The 16,737-nt window shown below is 41.1% G+C and overlaps 1 protein-coding gene across 1 annotated transcript; it reads right to left on the reverse strand.

Annotated features, from left to right (window-relative positions):
* Positions 1-1,995: 1,995 nt before the first annotated feature.
* On the reverse strand, positions 1,996-12,182 carry LOC130841394 (uncharacterized). The gene is made up of 3 exons (XM_057717575.1): positions 12,137-12,182; positions 2,292-2,727; positions 1,996-2,164 (listed from the first exon to the last, which is right to left on the reverse strand). Exons 1-3 carry the CDS (start codon positions 12,180-12,182, stop codon positions 1,996-1,998), a joined length of 651 nt encoding a protein of 216 aa, XP_057573558.1.
* Positions 12,183-16,737: the final 4,555 nt, after the last annotated feature.

Consider the following 16,737-nt stretch of genomic DNA (forward strand, 5'->3'; position numbering starts at 1 on the left):
TAGGAAGTGGATAGGTGTAAAAATAGAGGTGGGGCCTGTGGAGAATTAGAAGGTACATGACTGTCCTGAAAGCAATGAAGTCCACCATTACCTGCTTTTAGTATTAAAAAAGAAAAAAAAAAGGAAAATATGTAAACTAAGTAACCCACTAAGAATAAGGTTGCAAAGCTGCAAAATTATCTAAAAGAAAACATGAACAGGGAATTAAGAAGGATAAAGCTCAAATTAGTGAAACAGAAAATTGTTACAGGTTGAGTTCTCTGGGAAACAGATGCTGAGGAATTAAGGGTCCAAAAGCTTTATTGAGGAGTAACATCTGTGAAGAAGAAGGGGCAGGGACAGTTATCAGACTGTAATGCAGACCTGACAAAGTCCCTGCTAGCTAATTGGGGAGCTCCGTGGCAAAGACTACCCATTAGAAAAGTTCTGCTTTGGGCAGAAAAGGTGCTAACCTTTTCTGAAGGTACTAACAGCTGGCAGCACTGCTTGCAGCTGGACAGGTAGTCCTTTCTTGAAGTGGGGTCTGAGTGGCACTCTCTGCCACAAAAACAAACAAAAATGGTATTAAATTAAAAAAAAACCTGATAAAACCCAAAACCGAAAGTTTGGCTTTTAAAAAATTAATTCAGTTAATTAAAGCTTCCACCTTTTCCTGTGTGTGCCTAATTTGCAAAATTGTCCTGCAGTGGAATACACATGCACAAATCTGAAAAGAGTGGACTTTTAGGATTTTTTAAATGATTTATTGGGCGAAAACAAGTAGCATTCAAAGAACTGTCTTCCGCGGTGCGGCCTTTAAATCCCTCATCTTTTAAAGTAAAACTTTTTTTTAAATTTAATTTTTATTTTATATTGGAGTATAGTTGATTTACAACATTGTGTTAGTTTCAGGCGTACAGCAAAGTGATTCAGTTATACATATACATATATCCGTTCTTGTTTAGATCCTTTCCCCATGTAGGTTATTACAGACTATCGAGTAGAGTTCCCTGTGCTTTACAATAGGTCCTTGCTGGTTATCTATTTTGTATAGTAGTGTGTATATGTTAAACCCAAACTCCTAATTTATCCCTCCCTCCCTTAAAGTCAAACTTTAGATACCAGCCTTCCTTCCACTGCCTTGTAAATGCAGAAGCACTTTTTAATGACTTGAAATTAAGAGAGGGCTATTCCTACTAGAAAATAAAAGCAGGATATTCTGTTAGTTTTAGTTTCAGTGTTCTCAAATCAGGAACCATATTTTGGGGAGGGCTGTGCTGGGTACATTGATGTGCGGTGGCACCCCTGAAGGTCCAGAGCTTCAGTGGACCCAGAATGCTCCAACTGCCCAACTCACTGAGATTTCCTGCCAGTTTCTACACTGGCTTGACTGGGCATAATTCAAACAGGAAACGCTCATAGCTGTTCCAATCTTCTGGAGCTCCGTGATAACATTTAATAAGAGCCAATGAGATTTATTCCGTACATTGTATTAAGGAATTTCTTCAAGGAATAGCTAAAATATACGAGGTCCAATTGTTCTGTTAGCACTCCTACATGTTTTAACTAAACTAGACTCTAGACAGTCAGTGGATCCATAAATTGCCCTCGGAGATTCAGCAGATTAACTGTTCAGAACCTTTCACCTAATAGCAGGAAAAGAAGAATCCACATCGTCCAGTATGGTGACCACTAGCCATATGTGGCTTTTGAGCACCTGGAATGTGGCTAATCCGACTGGAAATGTGCTGGAAGTGTAAATACACACAAGATGTCAAAGAAGAAGAAAGAATGTGAAATATCACATAATTTTCATACTGATACATATTGACATATTTTGGATATATTGGAACAAAGATATTGAGATTTATTTGACCTGTTTCGTTTAACTTTTTAAATGTGGCTACTAGAGCATTTAAAATGCATACTTAGCTTTCCTCTGTGGCTCACGTTATATTTCTATTGGACAGTGCTGTGGTAGGTATTTACTGTAGTTTCCTGAATTCCTATTCTGACTCATTCCGAGTTCCAAGCAGCACAGCACAATAGCAAACCCATCCTTATTGCTTGCTGTGGCTTTAACAGTATGACAGCAATGTATGTCAATACTGCGTTCATCTTCAATCCTCCAGAAATCTTCTGATTAATAGGGACGTCACACAGAGGTGTCCTGCGTCTATCCACACTGAAAAGTGCAGAGGCAGAGGGGCACATAATGGGAAAGCCATAAGCCCGGGCAGCAACAAAACCCGCAGTAAGTTATGCTGCACTGGGAGTGATAATGGCCCCAGCGTGTCTTTTTGTTGACCTACCCTGTGACAGCCAACCTTCTAGCTGTGTATTCAGCTGAGGTCCTGCGGCTGCGTACCACTGTGTACTGCCGCATCACTCGGCCGGACACATGGTGCAGGAGGAGGAACCCAGCGGCGGCGGCGGCGGCGGCGGCAGGAGCGGCGTCAGAAGGGACCAGGCACCGGAGCCCGGCCCGGGGAGGAGGAGGAGGCGGCGGCGACAGAGGAGGAGGAGGCGGCGGCGACAAAGGAGGAGGAGATAGCATCCGGGGCGGCGACGCCGGAAGATGGGGCTCGCCGCGGCTTCCCCAAACCCGGAAAACCCTATTTTGGTCCTCGGAGTTACCGCCTCTCCTTGGCCGGGCCGATTCCACCGAGCCGCGCTCGCCGCCCCCGTCCTTCCGCTCCAAGCGACCCTGTCCGCGCGCTCTGCGCCCACCCAGTTCCCGCCCGCCCGCTTCCCAAAGCCGGATTTTTTTGGAATGAAACAATAAAACTCTTGGCTAGGCCGACTAAGGTACGAAGGAAGAAAAGGAGGGAGGGAGGAAGGGGGGTAAAATATTAGTAATGGTTAAGTAGACAAGAAAAGCACACAGATGTAGAAGATATTAAAAGACTTTTAACAGATGTAGAAGATATTAAAAGACTTTTAACTTTTAAGAATATCTAATGTGAATATATCAAAGGAATGGCTGATTTCCTGGCAAACCATAAGCTACGAAAATTAACGCAAGAAATAGAAAACTCGAAGAGAGCAGTAACTATAGAAGAGAATGGAAAGTCAGCAGGTCCAGTTGGCTTTACAACTAAGTTCTAGCTAACCTTTAAAAAACAAATAATTTTAATGTTATTTCGACCATTCTAGACAAGTGATTTTCAAATTATCTGAATGAAGGACCCATTTTTAAAAAAGTTACAGTTATTGTGGATATATACTTTTGTGAAATTCCATAACAATAACTAGAAAAACGAAATAATAAGGCAAGCCCAACTTTTAAATTTTAAAATTCCTCAAAAATAAATTACATTTTACATTTCAATAAATATAATCAAAACAAATGTAACATTGGGACAAAAAAATAATTACAAAAACTGAACGCATTATTCATTAATGAGTCCACTGATCACTGCTTTGACGTCATAGCGATGTCAAATTTCTGCAAAGGTTTTTAAACCCTCTCCGTTTCTGTACTTATCTCATCACGGATTGGCAACAAACCGTTCACGGACTGGCAGCAGCCCTCAGGCCACAGAAAAGATGGAAAGATCCCAAATTCATTTTGTAAAGCTAGCATAGCCTTACATATGGTAATATAATATGAAAATATGATAATATTTGTACAAAATATACACATAGAAATTCCAATAAAATATTAATAAACAGAATCTAGCAGTGTGGCAAAAGAATAACACACCGTGACCAAGTAGGGTTTATTTCACAAAGGCAAAAATGATTCAACATTAGGAAGTCTATCAACATAATTCATGACATGAAACAATTAAAGAGAAAACCCATAGTATTGTGTCAGTAGAAACTGAAAAAGCATTTAAAAATTCAGCAGCCAATCCTAATAAATATTTAAAGTAAAATAGAAATTAAAAAGAAACTACTTAAATATGATAAAGATTGCTTACCAAAACTCGACAGCAAACATTATACTAAATGATGAATAAATAATGAAATAAAGTCATTTTCATTAAAATCATGAATGGCAGAAGGATGCTATCATCGCCATTATTCAAAGTTGTTTTGGTTGTTATAACTAAACCAGTAAAATAAGAAAATGAAATAATATGTGTAGCAGACTGTTATCTTCAAAAACTCTGTTCTCTTCTTTCGTAGAAATAGGGTTTTAGCTAAGAACAAGGCTGAGATAGCACATTTCCCAGTTTCTCTTGAAGCTAAGTGCAGCCACATGACTGTGTTTGCACCAGTGGAATATGCGCAGAGGTGATGAGATCAATGTACCGCGCAATTGCTTAAAAGGAACGTGTTTACCTTAGGCTTTTCTTCCACCCTGTTCCCCACAGGCTGGGATATAGAAATAACTGTAATTCTGCTTCAGCCGTGCGCATGAGTACAATACCCCAGTAGATGGCAGAGCAATAAGACGAAAGGAACATGGGTCACTAATAACCTGGAGGAGCAAGGGTGTTCCCCCAGCCTGGACTGGTCAACGACTGTGTAAGAAAAAAGTCAACTTTGATCTTATTTGTACCACTATATTATATTTCTCTCTCTCTCCCCCTCTCTCTTTCTCTCACAGGTGTGTTTAGCTTATACCATGACTAAAACAATAGAAATTCACATTAGAAAAAAAGTGGTTGGGAATTCCCTGGTGGTCCAGTGGTTAGGACTCCACGCTTTCACTGCTGAGGGCTCAGGTTCAATCCCTGGTTGGGGAACTAAGATCCCACAAGCCACATGGCATGGCAAAAAAAAAAAGGCAAATTATGCTATTTAAAAAATTATATTCATATAAAACTTAATTGCTTTACAAAAACTACTAGAAGTAGTACAGGTTTTTTGTGAGGTGGTTAGCTATATGAAAATAAGCATCAACCAATAGTATTTCTTTACATCATCAATAACCAGCTAGAAATAATAATGGGAAACTATTTCATTCACAATACTGACAAAAATTTGAAATACCTAAGAATGAAGGGAAGAGGAAATGTACAGGATTTATATGAAAAACATTATAACTTCTTATTGAACAACATAAGATTTGAACAAATGGAAAGGCAAAATATCATAAGAACATTAATCTTCCCCAAATGATAAATATAATACAATTCAAATATTAATCCCTATAAAAGTCTCATTGACATGGATAAAATATTATATATATAACATATATTTTATATTTAATTATATAGTTAAATAATTTAAAAAATAATTTATTTTATTTATTCTTTTAAATGAATTAAATATTCATTTGTTTCAAATTCAAAAGTTACCAAGATGTATGCAGTGATAAATCTCCCTTCCACCCTTCCCTTCAGCCACATAGGCAATTTAGGTCACCAGTTTCTCCCATATACTTTCGGAGATATTTGAATCAATTTTTTACGCATTTTATACACTTTGTTCTTCATATTACTTTGTCTTAACAATGTAACTTTGAGGTATACATAAAGAGCTTGCTTCTTGCTCCTTTGTGTAAACAGTTTCAATTTATGGATGTACCATTGTTTAACTAGTCCCCTGTTACATTCAATGTTTCAATGAATAACACTGTATATACAATTTATATATTTCCAAGTATATGTAAGTTGTTTCTAGATATAGAATTTCTGAGTCAAACAACATGTACATTTTAAGTTCTTATAGATGTTGCCAAACTGCTCTCCATAAAACTTGTATCAATTTACACTCCTATCAACAATGTATGAAAGTGACTTTTCCTGAAATCTCACAAAAATAACATTTTATTACACTTTTTGGTCTTTGTTACCTGTGAGGTGAAAAGGGTATTTCAGTTGGTTTCATTTTGTACTTTTCTAATTATGACTGAGTTTGAACATACTTTCACAAGTTTAAGGGCCATTTGTATTTATGGTTTTATGAACTATATGTTCATATTGTTTACTCATCATTCTACTGGGTTGTTCATTTTCTTATTGATTTTATTGTAACTCTTTATATACTATGGAAATCTGTCCTATGTGATATTAGTTGCAAGTATATTTTACCAGATATTAAAAGTACCATAAAACCTCCATATCAAAACAGTACAGCATCTGGACTTCCTAGGTGGCGCAGTGGTAAAGAATCGGCCTGCCAATGCAGGGGACACAGGTTCGAGCCCTGCCCTGGGAAGATTCCACATGCCATGGAGCAACTAAGCCGTGTGCCTCAACTATTGAGCCTGTGCTCTAGAGCCTGTGAGCCACAACTACTGAGTCCATGTGCCACAACTGTTGAAGCCCACGCGCCTAGGGCCCATGCTCCACAACAAGAGAAGCCACTACAATGAGGAACCTGCACACCACAATGAAGAGTAGTCCCCGCTCACCACAACTAGAGAAAGCCCGTGTGCAGCAACGAAGACCCAACACAGCCAATGAATAAATAAATAAATTTATAAAAATAAATAAATAAAACAGTACAGCATCAGTACAGGAATAAAAAAGATATCAGAGCAGTGTAATTGTCCAGAAACAAAATCCAAATATGCATAGTAAGTTGACAGATAAAAAAGCAGCACTTTAATTCAATGATTTGATAAATAGATATTGGCACAATTGGCTCTCCACATGGAAGAAAACAGAGCCATGCCCCTATGTCATACCATACAAAAATATAATTCACATGGATGAAGTTTTTTTAAATCAACTTATTTTAAAAACAATTTTAGGTTTATAAAGCAATTGCAAAGATAGTATAGTTTCCATATACCTCATACCCAGTTTCTTTCATTAACATCTTACAGTAGTATATATTGTATATTTTCCATAACTCGTTCACAATTAATAAAGCAATATCATATATTTTTATTAATTAAAGTTCACTTTATTCGGATTTCCTTGGTTTTACTCTAATGTCCTTTTTCTCTTCTGGGATCCCATCCAGGATACCACATTATATTTAGTAGTCATGACTCACTGGGCTCCTGTTGATTGTGACAGTTTCTCAGACTTTCCTTGTTTTTTATTACCTTGACAGTTTTAAGGAGTACTGGTCAGGTATTTTGTAGAATGTTCCTCAATTGGGGTTTGTTTTCCCATCGTTGGACTAGTGTTATGGGTTTGGAGGAAGAAGACCACAGAAGCAACACGCCATTTCGTCACATATCAAGGGGACAAATGATCAACATAACTTTTCACTGTCAATATTAAACCTTGATCACCTGTTTGAGGTAGTGTTTCTCAGGCTTCTGCTCTAGAAAATTACCACCCCCCCCACCCCTCGACATACTGTGTTCTTTGGAAGGACATCACACTGCTACAGGGAAGAGCTAAATCGGACTCCATGTTAGATCTGTTTGTTTTACACTAACCTTTGTGTTCTATTGCTTTTGCTATAATTTTAGAATGTTGCTTTATAACCTGAAATATACAGGATAGCCCATTCTCAAGCCTCTGACCTTTGAGGGTGTAACACTTTTCCATTCACATAAAACTGCAGAACAGAGAATAACATTTGTCTTGTTGGAGGTTTGCAGGAGCATCGTGACCTGACCTACATGGACAGTTGCAAGAACAAAGGATTCTGGCACCAAGAGGTCTGCAACAACCCACAACACCCCCTTCCCTTTTTAGTATAAAAGAAACCTGAATTCTAACTCAGGCAAGATGGTTTTTTGACAGATACGAGTCTGCCATCTTCTCAGTCTGCCCGCTTTCCGAATAAAGCTGTATTCCTTGTCTCAACACCTCGTCTCCGATTCATTGGCCTGTCATGCGGCGAGCAGAGCGAGCTTGGACTCGGTAACAACAGTGCACAGTCCACTTAAGTAGTGGGGGTTGTGAAGCACCACTTTGAAGGCAGAGTATCTACATAAATCATTTGGAATTCTTCTGAATGGGAAATTTGTCCCTTCTCCCCTGTTCATGTATTTAATCATTTATTTGTAACAGTATGAATCCATGGATACTTATTTTATACTTTGGGTTGTAATATAACTATTTCTTTTATTACTTAAGTTGTTCCAGCGCTGGCTCTTGGGAGCTTTTCCAGTTTGGCTCCTGTGTCCCTCTGACATATCTTCATCATTGTGGAATTTTTGGGGGGGCGGGGGGAGCACTTTCTTACTTTGGGGCACTACGAGATGCTTCAGGCTCTTCTTGTATATTTCCTGCCCCAATTTTAGAATCAGCCATCTCTCCGTGGTTCCTTTTATTGGAGGAGAGTATCAGAAACAAAGACCTGGGTGTTAGGTCTGTCCATTGCCGCTGAGGTGTTGTTGCTTCTGTGCCCTCTCAGCTGACAGAGCGAGGAGATATACGTGGGTATACTAACAAGAGTGTATACACATATTTATATTTCATATGCAATTATTCATATCTATATTAAGCCAAATGTAAGTTCATACAGATGTCTCCAACTCTGCTCCATTACATGAATCATTCTAGCTTCCTCCCACCTTACTGATCTACAATGTTGGATAACAATTTTGCCCACAGAAATAAAAAAATATTTGAAGAAAACTTGGAGAACATCTATTGGGGTCTAGAACATTTTGAGGGGTCAAGGAATCTTTCTAAATGAGACACAAAATCCAGAAGCCGCTAAAGAAGTTAGACATGATTGACTGTATAGATTTTTTAAAAAATTTTATGTTTCTAAACATAAAGTCAAATGACACATTCTAGACTTGGAAAAAGTATTTGCAACACATACGTGTAGGAGTGACATTCCTAATACATCAAGAGTTCTTATAAAAGTCTGATTGAAAAAAATGGGCAAAAGATATGAATAAGCAATTCACAGAGAAAATCTGAATGGCCAGTGAATGAAAAGATGTTTAGTCTCCCTAGTGGTGATGAAAACAATTACAGTAACAATGAGATACTGTTTCTGTCCTTTAGATTTAATTTGAATTTATTTATTTATTTTTATTTATGGCTGTGTTGGGTCTTCGTTGCTCTGTGCAGGTTTTCTCTAGTTGTGGTGAGCAGGGGCTACTCATCATTGTGGTGTGTGGGCTTCTCATTGCGGTGGCTTCTCTTGTTGCAGAGCACAGGCTCTAGGTGCATGGGCCTCAGTAGTCATGGCACATGGGCTCATTAGTTGTGGCTCACGGACTCAGTAGTTATGGCTCAAGGACCCTAGAGTACAAGTGCACGGCCTTAGTTGCTCTGAGGCATGTGGGATCTTCTTGGCCCAGGGATGGAACCCGTGTCCCCTGCATTGGCAGGCAGATTCTTAACCACTGTGCCACCAGGGAAACCCTCTGGAGGTAGATTTTGGAAGCAAAAATACACATACCTTTTGACCTAGCAATCCTTAATTTCAGAGTCTATCGTATATAAATAGAAGTACTGGTTCATTAGGTTAAAAGTCCAAGAATGCTCTTGGCAGCATTGTTTGTGGAGGCAAATCTGGAAACTACTTGAATGTTTAGCAATAGGAGGATGGTATATCTATACTATGGGATATAACTATTAAAATATTAATTAGATATACAATTTATTAGCCTGGAAGGATTTCCATAAAGCATCATAAAATGAAAAAAGATTATTGCAGAATAGTGCATATGGAATGATCTTTTTTGGGGTAACAACCAGCAACAATGACAACAAAAAAACCCTCTATATGTATATCTTTTAGTATAAACAGAGTCCAAAAGAAGGTACATTAGGTTGCGTTTTCCCAGAATTAGACCCTGAGGTAAGGATTTGAGTGCAAATAGTCTGTGTGGGAGGTGATCCTAGGAGCATTGGTAGGGAAATAGAAAAGTGGGGCAGGGAAGGATGGAAACCAGTACATTAGTGAGGGTGCATTAGTGAGCAGGTATGGCTGTGGGCAACTGGTGCTCAGTCCGACTGGGGCTTTCCAGGTGATCGTGGAGCATACCTCAAAGTTGTCTTACCTGGGCAGGAGGTGAGGAACCTGGCACTACTCCCTGCCAGTTCAGTCAGGATGTGGCATCATTTCTTATTTTGGCTGGGTGAGGGAGTTTTAGAAGCTTCCACTTAGCCGTTTCTATCATAATGGCTTTTACTTGTTATGTGAGGGAATAATTTGAGGGTTCTTCTAACTGTTGAATATGTCTCTTCCAGTAAGACACTCAGGGACCAGGGAAATGATCACAGAATGGGTGTGGATCTTTTGGATTCACTGTGAGACTTGGGCAGGACTGCACTTCCTACCAGGCCTCCATACATTCTGCTCTAACAGGGGGCCCCATGATGGCACTTTGGGTTCCCTGATATCAGTACCCCCAAGCTATGGGTATTCTTCTTTCCCCACTTACACTCACACTGATAAATGGCCTGCGTCCTGTTGAGGCAGAAATACTGGCATCATAACTGTATGTATTTGCTGTGGCATTGCAGGGTCCCTCCTCAAGGGGAGCTGGCCTTTTCTTCAGTTGATCAGCTCTGGGTCTGAGAACCTGCTTGGGGACGGAAATTAGACAAAGGATCAAGATTTTTCATTGTGGTAACTGACATCAGTGTAGACCAACTATTTTTTAAAACTTTTTTTCAGTTTTATAGGCAATACCTTTGTTGAGTTCTGTTAGGGGCTGAATTGTATCCCTGCAAAATTCATATGTTGAAGTCCTAACCCCAATACCTCAGAATGTGACATATTTGGAGACGGAGCCTTTAAAGAGGTAATTAAGATACAATGAGGTCATTTACCATTTGGGTAGGCTCAAATCCAATATAACTGGTGTCCACATAAGAAGAAGAAATTAGGACATAGATAATACAAAGACTGAGGGGTGACCACGTGAGGACGCAGTGACAAGGCAGCTATCTGCAAGCCAAGGAGAGAGGCTTCCGAAGAAACTGACCCCGCCAATGACTTGACCTTGGAGTCCTAGCCTCTAGAACTGTGAGAAAATAAATTACCATTGTTTAAGTTACTATGTTTGTGGTAGTTTGTTATGGTAACCCTAGTGAACTAATGCAGTTTGCCTTCTATATTGTTCCTAAGAATGCTGGTTTATTAGCCATCTCTACAGACCCCTACAGGTTAAAGCCCCGCCTTCTCCACGCTGGACTTGCTGTCCACTGTGCTTATCACACTCACCTTGACTCTGAGAGTTAACTGCAGCCACCTGGCCTTTGCTATTCTAGACTCCTATCATCCTCAATGACACCAAAGAGCCTAATTACATAGCAATCTATCCTATCATGAACCCTGCCCCATAGAAGACAGCCACCATGGAGTTTTTCAACAATGCCAGTAACACATTTCTTACTGCCTTAACAAACGAAGTGTCTTCTGGGTCCTCCCAGGGGACACTGTCAACTGGTATGTTTTCTGGTCCTACATAATAAAGCTATGCTAGTTTGCCCACCTCTATGAGATTTTGGCCCTTCTCTCAGTACCCTGTCAAGACAGTTCCAACAACTCCACTTCATTTACTATATAGGCTTTGTTGTTTCCAAGTTTCAAGGAGCCATTCCAGCAGCATACTGCAACTGCCTCCAGGTGTCCTTGCCAGGATGTTAATCCTGAGTCATGGGAGAGTGTTCCAATATCAACAAACTCTCCCATATCCAGCTTTATATTCCTCCCTGGTCCAGTACCCTCAAGATCCATTCCCAGGTTTATTCTCCTGATTCCTACAAATACAGATTCACTAAGTGAATAGTCTCTTTTCTCTCAGAGCAGAAACACTATTTCCCTGCTTCAGTCATGCTAAGAATTGTCCCTAGCTATTTGTCTATAGAAGAAATGTGCTAAGCTGAGAGCAGATCTTGAGGAAGACAAGCATCATTCTCCCATGTAATTCTACCACCCTTGCAATCAAATCCAGGCTTGATGTTTAGCCTAGACTGCCCTTTTCTGGAAGAGATGAAAAAATAAAAGTTCCCATGAAGGCCTTTGGCTCCCACACTGTTCCTCACTTTAATAGTTGGCTGACCAGACCTATCATTTGCTTCTTTTAGAGTTTCTAAGGCTATTAACAACAGCAAACCAACTCCCTGATTCTGAAGAAGTTTCTATCTTTCGAGTGCTAGAGCCATTGAACAAACCAGTGCATTTCCTTCCATTTGTACCCTATCCCAATCCAGCATAGGTGAGAGTCTCACCAATTGTGATTCTATTCAGTACAACATGCCAGCTGTTGGGCCGCACCCCACAGGCCTACAAGACCTGTGCTTGCCCAGCTTTAAGACAGAAGAAAGAGCCCGGAGTCAGCAACAGAGACGTCAGTGGTTTAATGGGTGGGGGAACTTACATGTCTGAAGCAAGGTCCTAGAGTGAGCGGATGGTGGGCAGGACATGGCCGCAGTCTTTGCTCCCCCTCAGGGATAGGAAGACTGCCAGTTACAGGGGAATTGACCTCAGGTGGGCTCATTAGTTACCAGGGAAACCAGCAGAGGGGCACGCCCCTCATGCCTCTGTGACAAGAACAATCACTGGCTGGGGCCTGAGGCAAGTCTGTAGGAAAGTCGGGCACGGGAGTCGGGTGTAGGTGAAGCAGGCACTGGTCGGGCAGGGGTTGTACAGAGAGCAACAGAATAGCCGATCGTGACTGGCCTGACTGTACACGAAGGTTTACCAGTAATGAGATCTTTGTGTGCCTATGTTCTACAGGTGATCCAATTTCAGAATCTCATCCTGAAGGTCTAACTTCAGAGGACTACTTCTGTACCAACCATCTTACTCTGGGTGAAACAGAGCCTGAGAGAAGTATCTGAGAGCAAGATATTTGGAAGATAATCCTAGGAAGCTTTGGCGGGGAGTGGGGAAGTGAGATAGGGAAGACGTGAAAAACAATACAAGGTCTGCTAATGAGCAGGTTAGTGCTGTGGGCAACTGGGACTGGATTCCATGGGGACCTCAGGACGACTAAATAGAACATGCCTCAGAGTTTTCCACCCAGGGAACAAGGAAGCTGGGATATTTTTCCTCCACCCGTGTCCATCATGGATTGAGGCTTGCTCCTATGGGCCTTAACTCCCTGCTACTTCTGGCCTGCTGTGTACACTGGCTAAGCACCCTCCCTCAAGCAGAAAGTCCTCAGGCAGAGAGTCACAGGTGCTTGCAGTAAGAAGTCGTTGGCCTAGATGGAAACAATGAGTACCCAGGGGATATTGGGAGGGGTATCAACACGAGGTGTTAACCTTTTTTCTTTATATATTCTTGTATTCTTTTTCTGGCTGTGGCGAGCATGTTCCTCTGTGCACTGGCTGCCAAGGGGCAGGGAGATGGAAGATTTTCTTCTTTAGACTTTGAAGTGGGAGGCTTGCTACTGCAGTCCACCAATGCTGTACACACTAGGGATTTCACCCCCCATCCAATCAATTGGATGTTGAACAGAAAAAAACCAAATTCCACTGCACATACCTTTCATGCTCAGGTTAGGTCTGTGACATTCTCTCACAGCCCCTTCTATTTTTACCTGCTTGTCACTCAGGGATGCTTTTGTCCACATGTAACAGAATATCTAACTTTACTTTTCTCATACAAAGCTGGAGATCAGGGGCTCCTGGCATTTATTCAGAAGCTCAACAGTGTCAGAGCTGGTGGCTTTGCTGTTCTCTTGGCCTTTCCCTAAATGTCACTAGGTGACTTTTACAGCTCCATGTTCAATGCAAGTCTAAGGAAGAAGAGGAAGGGACAAGACCTGTATCAGGAAAGAAGCCACGCATGTGTTTCCAGTGACTGCTTTAACACATCTCTGCAAATTCAGTGGCTTAAAACAACACAAGTGTATTATCTTACATTTCTGGAGGTCAGAAGTCTGGAATGGGTCTCACTAGGCTAAACAGCAGTGTTGGAAAGGTTGCATTCCTTCTGGAGGCTCTAGGGGGAGTATCTGTTTTCTTGCCTTTTCCAGCTTCTAGAGGGTGCCCGTATTCCTGGGCTGGTGGCCCCCTGCCATCTTCACAGCCAGTGATCACAGCACTCTGACTTGTGCTTTTGTCATCACATCTCCTTCTCTGACTCTGGCCCTCGGTCTGCCACCTTTAAGGATCTTTGGGATCACTTTGGGCCCACTTGGATAACTCAGCATAGGTTCCCTGATTAGCAAGCTTAATTCCATCTGCAGCCTTAATTCCCCTTTGCCATGTAACCTAACTATTCATAGGTTCTGGGGATTAGGACGTGGTGTGCTTGGGGGAGGGGCATCATTTGCTTACTACAACCTGCTTTGGCTCATTGGCCAAAATTCTGGCTGGAGTGGGAGTTGGGTTAGCTGAACAACAGTGTCTGCCCTACCTCGCTAACACTTCTCACAGTTTGTAATTACATATTTATTGTATGGTTTTCTCCCCTAGTAGACCCTATATTTCACGAGAGGAAGAACCATGTCTGTTTTGTTCACCGTTGTATTTTCAACATATAACACAATACCTAACACGTAGTACCAGCTCAGTGAATTTTCAGTGTATAAAGGAATGCATGAACAAGTACACAGACATGTAGACACACACACACACACACACAGGAAAAAGCATACTACAGCATTTTTTTGGGTCGCAGCCAAGAACTGGAAACAATCTACCTGTTCATCTATAGAAAACTGGTTACACTACAAATCATTGATTTTTAAAAAGTAAATCCCTGGTACATTTCTACAATGGAATATATTCAGACTTTATAAACAAAGAGACTGATCTTAAATGTAGTGACATGAAAGAATGTTCATGATTTATCATTATGGGAAAATGCAAGTTGCAGAACAGCATGTATTGTATGACCTTATTTGTGTGATAGAGAGTAAACTGAAGCTTATTGCCCTGGAGAAGGAAGAACACAAAGAACCAGAAAGAACAGAGTCAAATTCTTGGCTTTGAATTGTTCCAGGAACACACACCAAGCACATTCCTGCCTCATGGTCTTTGCACTGACTGTTCTTTCTGCCTGGAGTACTCTTCCCTCACATATTAACATATTAATATGAATTAACATTATATTTACATATTAATAGCTTGCTCTCTCCCTTCATTAAGGTCTCTGTCCAATTTTATCTTCTTAAAGAGGCTTGACTTGACCACCCTGTCTTAAATAGTATGCCCCATCACTCTCCATGCCTTTGCTCTGCTTTATTTTATACGACATTATCTATCTGTTTATTATATCACTTCACTCAAATGTAAGCCCCATGAAGCCAGGGCTCTAGGTGATTCTGATGCAGGTTGCTGAAGTACTTCAGCTTAGTAACCACTTCTAACTCTTAGGGCAGTGGTTCTCAAAGTGTGGTCTCCCGACCAGCAATATCACTATCACCTGAAACTTGCTAGAAATGCAGATTCTCAAATGTCACCCCAGACCTACTGAATCAGAAACCCCAGAGCAGGGTGCAGCAGTCTGTGTTTTTCACAAGCCCTTCAGGGGATTCTGATATGTACTAAAGTTTGAGAACCACTGACTTTGGTTTTGTTTTTTAGTCAGCACCCGCCCCCCCCTCCTGCCCCCGCCAGCTCTCTTCCTAGATATCTTTTGCAGGTAGAAAGATGTCAATTATTCCCTCTATTCTTTTCTCTTTGCTGCTCTTAAGAGTATTCTAAATAAGATAGGAGTGTTGAAATTCTGTGTTTAACTTACCTTAAATTTAACTTAAAATTTTCTTAAACTTTACTGTCTAGAAGAGGAGCTGACAGTAAGCATTTCTGGCTTTGCAGGCCATACAGTCTGAGGCAACTACCATTGAGAACTCTGCCATTGTAGTGTGAAATCAGCCATAGACAATATGTAAATGAATAAGCGTGGCTGTATCCCAATAAAACATCATATATAGACACTGAAATTTGCATTATTGGTAATCTGATGCCATAATGTATGTATACTATGACGCTATTTTGCATCTCTCTAACTACATTCATCTCGCCACCTCTGTAACATGCTTGCCCATTTCTCTTGCCCTTTTTCCTATCTGCTAAAGGGAAATCATTCCAGTGGGCAGTACCCGTGGTCATTCACTTTGTATGGAGGAAGGTAAAGCCTGATATATGAACATACAGTGAATCTTGGGAAGTGGCAGGTATCTTGGCTCATTGGTGGCATAGAAGGAACAATGCTGGAATACCAGTGGCGAGGAAGTCTGTGAAAGAGAAATGTAGATGGACCCCTGGGAGTGGGCTCAAAGTGCTCAAATATTTGTGTCTCACTTGAATATCTGCCAAAGAGCATTTGCTGCAGAGGATATTAAAGAATAGCCAGGTGGACACATCAACTACACTGTTTAATTTTTTTAGAAATGTAAGTTTATTTATTTATTTATTAGCTGTGTTGGGTCTTTGTTGCTGCACGTGGGCTTTCTCTAGCTGTGGAGAGCGGGGTCTACTCTTTGTCGTGGTGCGTGAGCTTCTAATTGCAGTGGCTTCTCTTGTTGCAGAGCGTGGGCTCTAAGCACATGGGCTTCAGTAGTTGTGGCACGTGGGCACAGTAGTTCTGGCACATGGGCTTAGTTGCTCCATGGCATGTGGGATCTTCCCGGACCAGGGCTTGAACCATGTCCCCTGCATTGGCAGGTGGATTCTTAAGCACTGCGGCACCAGGGAAGTCCTCAACTATAATTCAATTAAAAAAAAAACCCAAAACAAAAAACTCCCCAGCCAGGTAGATAAGCCAGCCTTTCTCCTTAGTCAGTCAGTGCCCGTGCAATGGGCCCATGAATAAGTGGTTATGCCACCAGGGAGGGAGACTATACCTGGGCTCAGGAGTGTGGTGTTACCTCTCCAAGTCTTATTTAGCTACTGCCACTTCTGAGTGCCCAAGAAGCCAACAGCAGAGAACAACGGTGAGCTCTTTATATAGTAGCAGTGACGGAGGGGACACTAGCCAGCCACCTTATGGAGAGTTAATTACATTGGACCCCTTCCACCTCTG

The sequence above is a fragment of the Hippopotamus amphibius genome, chromosome X (genome assembly GCF_030028045.1).
Source record: "Hippopotamus amphibius kiboko isolate mHipAmp2 chromosome X, mHipAmp2.hap2, whole genome shotgun sequence".
Taxonomy (NCBI): Eukaryota; Metazoa; Chordata; class Mammalia; order Artiodactyla; family Hippopotamidae; genus Hippopotamus; species Hippopotamus amphibius.

Excerpts from the sequence above, each read along its gene's own strand:
- LOC130841394 (XM_057717575.1), bottom strand. The coding sequence starts at position 12,182 with ATGTCCTGCCCACCATCCGCTCACTCTAGGACCTTGCTTCAGACAT. Across the intron at positions 2,728-12,136 it reads TAGGACCTTGCTTCAGACAT|CGGGCGGGCGGGAACTGGGT; the intron begins GTAAGTTCCCCC and ends GGCTTTGGGAAG. Across the intron at positions 2,165-2,291 it reads AGAAGGTTGGCTGTCACAGG|TGTGGATAGACGCAGGACAC; the intron begins GTAGGTCAACAA and ends TGCACTTTTCAG.